A 7,210-nucleotide genomic window follows, 5' to 3' on the forward strand; every position below is an offset into this window, starting at 1 on the left:
ATTAACATTTTCATTTGGTGTCTGGGATGAAACTCAGGTTGTTCAGTGGCGAATTTCCTTCCAACAAACCACTAGTAAGGAAACAGTTCGATTCCAGAGTGCTAATTTTGTATTTAAAGAAGAAAATAATCTAGGTTTCGCTACTATCGCTTGAACGGCTATCAGATGATAGTAGAAATTAATAAATTATTAGTTTCGATTAGTCGCGCGGAAATAATGGAATGTTCTACATACAGTGCACGAAAGGAAAGGATAATCAACGAGATATTTCAAACATCCTTCTTTACTTGGATAAAATGAAACGCGAATTGAGAGGTTTGCTCTGAAAGTGACACACGACAGCAAGCAATTTAAACGCTCAGCGACCGTCGAGAGCATTATAGTCAATTCAGTTGAAATGGTGCACAAAGCTTGCGTAAAATTTGTCTATCGACCAGCTGCAATGTACGCTAACAGCACGGAAAATATATAAAGGTACAGAAAGATTTATAAGTAGGCGTACATTATTATATTTTTGTCATGCGTCAAGTCGGGTAGAATGAACATGACTATAACCGTGAGAAACCAAGCTGCAATAACCGTAGTTAGAACAAATTACACAGGTAAACAGACATGAAATACGTAAGGTCATCCAAGACAATATTAAAAACTACCCTGAGCTAACGTATGACGTTAAACGAGGCGCTAGCAATAACGTCTAGAAACGATCTTAATTGAAGGCAGGTGTAAGCCAGTACCGAATGCATATCTTTCTCATTCTCAACAAGAGTTGATTTGCCTTGCCAGATAACATTGCATTCTCTTGTCCACATCAAAAGTACAAAAGTATCTCGTGACATTGTGGCGTAAATTATACCCGACGAAAAATCCCGAAATGGTTTACAAAACCTTGAGAATACAAACACCGTTTCACAGCCAGTAAATACTAGAGCACATAGAGTTGCTGCAAAACCGTGACGTAAAGATTCAATGCATTCGGTTAACAGCTTGAAATTATCAAGATCCCACACGGACATAATATGAATAACGTCAAAGCATGTAACAAATTTCCATCAACTTCGAGGAAATGAGATGAAACAAGAAAAATAAATTGCCTAAGATCTGCAAAACGTCTGATACAAAGGAAAACAAAAATTGCAAAGAACGTCTCAGGTGCTCTGACAACAGAGGAACATTAAAGAGGCTTATTATCAAGCAGCAATTGCCAAGAAGACTAGCAACACATCGCGATTAGTTCCACAAACTATGTTAGGAAAATCACTCGAACGGTTAATTGAAAAGTTTGAGAGCAACACTGAGGAAGCCCAATCAACTAGGGAGAATACACACACACTAAATTAAACCTAATCGTTAAGAGGTGATTCGTTACAAGTTTCTAAGAGAAGAGTATTTGGCAATTACTGTTCACATATCAACCCGAGTTTTCTACAGAAGCCTCCTACAGAAACCTAATATAGACCTGGAACAGCTAAGACCTCGGCGTTAAAGGCCAATAAATCCACACTAGACACCATTGTCACTGTCGCCATAAAGTAGTACCGCAGCAGTGATGCTAGGACTCGTTTTAGTAGCAAGTATTCTTAAGTTAAGGTGTTAATTGTCATAAATAGCTCTGTCTACAGCTGCTTGTGAAAACGGGTAACACTAACATGTGACCTAGAAGCTTATGACGCGTCACGTTAACAAGTGATGAAGCTACAACGTCAAGCTTTTTGACTTGAAGCAGAAGGGGGGAAAAAATTCCACGGCTCGGTTGAGTTCGAAGTTAAGTTACGATTGACTAATGCAAAACAGCACTCGCGCATTGAAGCATCATATATTGAACGGAGTGTGAAGCAAATGCAATTGCTGCAGATGTTCAAGAGTTCTATCGAATCTGGTCTTGAAAAACGCCAATAACAGAGCGTGAGGTGAATTAAAAGTTGGGGCGTGGTTTCAGGATGAAAATTGAGTATAAATAATTTAGAAGTCGCTCGCTCTCCAACGAATACAATTGAACAAATCTAAGGTTTATGGTTCTAATCCAAGTCTAATTCATCATAATTCTAACATCAATAACAGAAAACATCAAGACACGCTTCCGAACCATACATCACGTTAGTCTGGAAGAATAAATAGCAATAAAAAACCAAAGGGCATCTTCAGCCGTACGAAAATATTTCGATTTGTGAAGTTACGAAGAGCGCGTCATTCAGACTCTAGGCTATTCGTTAGCCTTGGCTGCTTCATTGTCACCCTCTTGGACTCCCACAATCTTCTCCAACTCCTGAACTTCCTTGGTGAACTGAGCTTTCTTGTTTATCTTATCAATTTGATCTTGAGATGGTGTAACAATTTCTTTGGACTCAATCATGGTTTCTAGCTTGGCGATTTCCTTCAGCTTCTTGGTGACGTTTTTTAGTCGTCTGGCGGCCTGAGCGGGATCATTGGGTGAGCTATCAGCAACCTTGTTAGCACCATCAGCTGCTTTATTTGACCCTTCAGAGCCTTTGCTGGCTTTTGCCTTGCCTGAATCTTTGGCTTTGGCAGTCTTCTCCTTAGTAGGCTGCTGACCTCCTTCTTTAGGGACCTTGGCAGAGGCTTTGCCACCTTCCTTATTGGCTTTAGGCTTGTCTCCCTTCGCCGATTCCTTTTTGCCTTCTCCCTTGCTTTTACCATCTTCTTTGTCAGGTTTAGCTGCATTCTTAGTTGCTTTGGATCCATCTTTAGCGGCTTTCTTGGGAGACTCAGTCTTGTTTTCCTTGGCATTTTTGTTATCCTTAGCTTCTTTCTTCTCCTTATTGTCCTTGTTCTCTTTGTTATTATCCTTAACGTTCTTGGTGACTTCCTTCAGAGGCTTTGCAGGCGCAGCCGCGGTAGCTGCCTCCTCCCCCGTGGGCTTCTTGCTCTTCTGTGCTTCGCTGCCGGAGGTCTTGGAGGGCTTCTGAGCGGGGTCTTTAGCCGCCGTCTTGCTAGATCTCTGACTGCCAGACGTCCCCGTATTCTCCTTGTTGTTCGAGCTCTTGTTGGTATTCTTGGACTTGCCTAAAAAATGAAATTATTTAGCCCAGACACCAGATAATCAGAACATTGTACAGAACATTGTTTCAACAATATTCGACAAGATCTCAACAATTCAACAAGACTACTTAACCAGTAATTTTATGCGTAGTTCACGCATTTAGAGAATCAAAAATGCTCTACCGAATGCAGGCCTGTGGATTATTCAGGTTAATTTTCCTTGTTTAAACTTCAGTCTCTTAAGCAAAATCATACTTTAGATCATATTAATGATAAACCATGATGTCCAAATCATCAAGCAAGAAATGTCGCCAATGAAGTCATAACGTAACCTTCCATATTTTCCTATTTTATTCTGTTAAAACCACAACAAGCCAAAAACCACAGTGCTTCTGCACCCTAGATGTCATTAGCTCTTCTATGTTTACTACTCTAACCTTTCTGGGTCTTAGGGCCACCAACAATGGACGTTTCAAATGTGATTTCGAAGCCATTTGGGTTGGCTTCCTTCTTAGAAGACGATGCCTTCTTCTTTTCCTTCTTCGGACCACCTAGAGAAAGTAATAAAGATGATTCTCGAATAAGAGAAAATTTAACAATCCTAAAACAGTATTGACAAATATCGCCTTATAACAAAAATGTGGAGCTGTGGTAGTGCAGTGGTGGTGTAGTTGTGAGAAACACAGTTTCTGATACCCAGCTCCTGGGCTCGAGTCCCACTGAGGACAAGTTCTTTTGGGAAGCTCATGCTCAACTCATGGCCAACTCAGCCATTCATCCAACTCTGGTTGATAAATGAGTACCTAGCTTGTCCAGGGTGTTGGGTAAAGTAAAAATGATTATGGTGGGTCATCACTTGGCAATTACTCGGTGATGGTCCTGAAACTACCAGTGGCCTTAGTGCGCGGAAAAAGTGATCCATCACTCATCCTGTACCTAGTTGCCACTACCAGGATCCAGTATAGCTATTACTATAACAACGAAAACAAAATGTTGTATCAAGGCACCATAAAATTTTAATACAGAAAATAACCTTGAAAGGAGGCTATTCACCAATATTGTAGATTTTACAAATGTAATATCCTAAAATAAATTAATATGAAGAGCTAAAAGCCCTAAAAGGGCAAACTTTTAGTTTTCTAATGCAGACTAGAATACGTTAATTAAAATCTAACAAATTCTTGAACTAACAGTAGAAAAAAATCGAGATATACATAGCATGAAATTCGTGTAATTTATCATACATTATTTATTAAATTGCAAGCTTTAATAATTCACAAAACACTCGAGGATGTTCAGATGGGAGATTATAATACAAACTCTTAGTTGATGTCAGCGCAGAGGTGGGGAGGCCAGGGATGATGGAGTTGGTGCTCTCAAGTTGCTTCTCCATTCTCTCAAGTTGTTTGTGCTTGACGATGTCTTCAGGATGTAGGCCGATGGGGTGAGTAGGGATGCTTTTTGCTATCTGTTTGCCTTTACTCTCATACCTGGTATACAAATGAAATGCAATGACTGCAAGGCAGAAAATAGCTAAAGAAAATTCAATACACACGTCAAAGGAAGAGGTATAATTTATATAGTTACCTGTACATACAATATTTATTCATTTTGCTGCAAGTAGTGGTATATATTAAACAGTACTCTGCCTATTAAGCCAAATTCTCTAGAATACAAACTTGTATTCCAATGATGCTAGGAAATTTTCTACCTCAAGTTATCATTTTATGCTAAAAATTTAAATAATTTATAAATGTCTTATAGTGAAGTAAGTAGAGCATGCACCTCAGAATGGAAAACTGACATGAATGAAATTACTACAAATATTCAATGCTGTGCTGAAGCCTCAGTTAGATCAAAAATGAACAAGTTGAAAAAAAAGTTGAACAGAAATACTTAAGAGTCATGAATTTAAATGGAAAGGGAATTTATCATAATTTAAATCAAAATGTTTTGGTCACCAGCTGCCTCATCAACCTCATCAATTTCAAATAGTACAAGAATAATCAATAAAAATATTATTAGTAGAAAGCATAATAGATAAGCAAAGATCAAAGCAGCGCAAAAAGCTATGCATTAAATAACAATTTCAAGTGAATAATAACTATAAGTGTTAATATTCTCCTTCCAAAATTTGCATAGATTCCTTCCTTCAATCTGAAGCACAAAAGATGGAAACAACAATTTTATAATTTCCTTTAACACTTTGCAATATTTTTTTTATTATTAATGATTTTAGGAACTATAGAGCTAATCTCAACATTTTTTTAATCAGAAATTGATTAGCAATTTTGTTAGCTTTAATGGGCTTGGCTTTGGGTAGGATTTAGCTTTTTCTTCTTCAGCCTTGAAAGCAATATTTTATACCGTACATGATTTATATGCTTATGATTGTTAGTACTGAACTTTAATTACATAATCATATGTACTAGGCTGTTTTTGAAGGGAGAACATAAAAAGGAAAATTGATAGACAAGTGATGTTGAAATAAAGTGATTTCATTTGAAGGTCTTGAGGTAAATACCATCACCTCTGTTTTGTCATTTTTAAGCTTGACATGATTGGTAGTCATGGAACAAGCATCAATACTCACAATGGGACTTCTTCTTGGGGGATGTAGCCTTCCTTGACTCGTCGCTGCTTTCTCCACGTGCCGTCAGGTCGCTGAGAAGAAGGGATCACGTTCTCTGTTGAGTGATACAAAATTAATTTGAAGTACCGGTATACATAGGCCCAAACTAAAGATACTTTTCAAATGATAGGTACAGGATTTGAACTGATATTTTCAGCAATAAAGATAACTATGAGCCATATCCATCAAGAACAAACTTCAATAAGCTGAATTTTATCCATTCTAGACAATCAATGCAGAAGAAACAATAACATCCTAAATACTTAAAAAAGACACCAATTAGTAGTAGTAAAAAATTATTAAGTCAGCATAAATTCTTCCTTAAGCCTATCATGAAGAGAAAGTATATGACTGACTACCAATAAGTTTCAAGTGATAGAAATACAACCATTAACATGAATTTTTAAGATATCACTCTTACAAATTTCACACGTTATGAAAGAGCATTTTGTAAATTAAATGCTTTAATATTTTTATTTAGGAAGTTTATTCTATCAATGTATTAAGAAATTACTTTTAATTGTCACATGAACAAACAAGAACTCAAAGTAAAATTACAATTGCAACAATTTTCTTGCAGGGGATTAAGGAAATTTGTGAACTGATACCTACAAGAGATTAACAAATATATGTTTAAATATTCTATCAAATAATTGTCCATGAAATAATATGTTTCCTGTAATTAAAACCAGGCATTTCTCAAATTCATTTCAATCTCATAAGTCAATGAAATATCCTAAAAATATCTGACCATGAAATTTAGTTTACATACATGATAGCTGTTTATGTATATTTTACTAGCTCTGAAATATATAAAAAAAGCCAATAGATAACATTCCCCTTGGTAATTATAAACTATACAGTTATAAATTTAATAATTGTATCACAGAATATCCGAGAGCACGAGAAATCTATGGCTTATCAATAGAATCTTAATAATATTAAATATATACTTATTTATGCCTGACAATCTTCCTGGAAAGACTTTATAGTGAGTAAAGATGAAGCAGAAAATTCATCATCTGAAGCACTCACCGGATGAGGGTGTAGCCATTATTAGTGCATAAACTTGTTAATATTGCAATGTATCACAACTTTATTGTGGTCACAGAGTTGTAAAGATGATGAATTATAATAAAATAATTGAGATACAAGCATATGACAGTTAATAAGTAATGAATTGGACACTGGTGAAAGTTCTTGATGAAAGAAATACATTAGTTAAAAAACCATTTTATGGTGAATTGGGTAGATTTTGATAGGTTTTTGTTAGTAAACAAAGATGACTTGACTTAGTAAAGAATTACATATAATCATATTAAATTTAATTGTCATAATATTTGTTCCTTGCATACATCTTTAATCATATCAATGATAAACAATCAGGCACCTAATCTGGAATGTTGCGCAAAATTTTCCATAAGGTGTAGGAGAAAATAATCATTTTGCCATTGATTTCTGATGATTTGGGGCAAAAATATGCCATTTTACGTTATTATCACAACTGATGTTAATCAAGGGCCATAGGAACAGGTGAAATTGTCTGTGCATTCAGTTACAGGCATTTTCATCTCATTT

At 36.1% G+C, this 7,210-nt stretch overlaps 1 protein-coding gene across 1 annotated transcript; it reads right to left on the minus strand.

Moving 5' to 3' along the window:
- Nucleotides 1-267: 267 nt before the first annotated feature.
- Nucleotides 268-6,851, minus strand: LOC108677998 (partner of Y14 and mago). The gene is made up of 5 exons (XM_018166323.2): nucleotides 6,668-6,851; nucleotides 5,594-5,687; nucleotides 4,321-4,490; nucleotides 3,438-3,551; nucleotides 268-3,024 (listed from the first exon to the last, which is right to left on the minus strand). The coding sequence occupies exons 1-5, from the start codon at nucleotides 6,684-6,686 to the stop codon at nucleotides 2,204-2,206; spliced, it is 1,218 nt and encodes a 405-aa protein (XP_018021812.1). The 5' UTR covers nucleotides 6,687-6,851; the 3' UTR covers nucleotides 268-2,203.
- Nucleotides 6,852-7,210: the final 359 nt, after the last annotated feature.

The sequence above is a fragment of the Hyalella azteca genome, unplaced genomic scaffold (assembly GCF_000764305.2).
Source record: "Hyalella azteca isolate HAZT.00-mixed unplaced genomic scaffold, Hazt_2.0.2 contig5416, whole genome shotgun sequence".
Lineage (NCBI taxonomy): Eukaryota > Metazoa > Arthropoda > Malacostraca > Amphipoda > Hyalellidae > Hyalella > Hyalella azteca.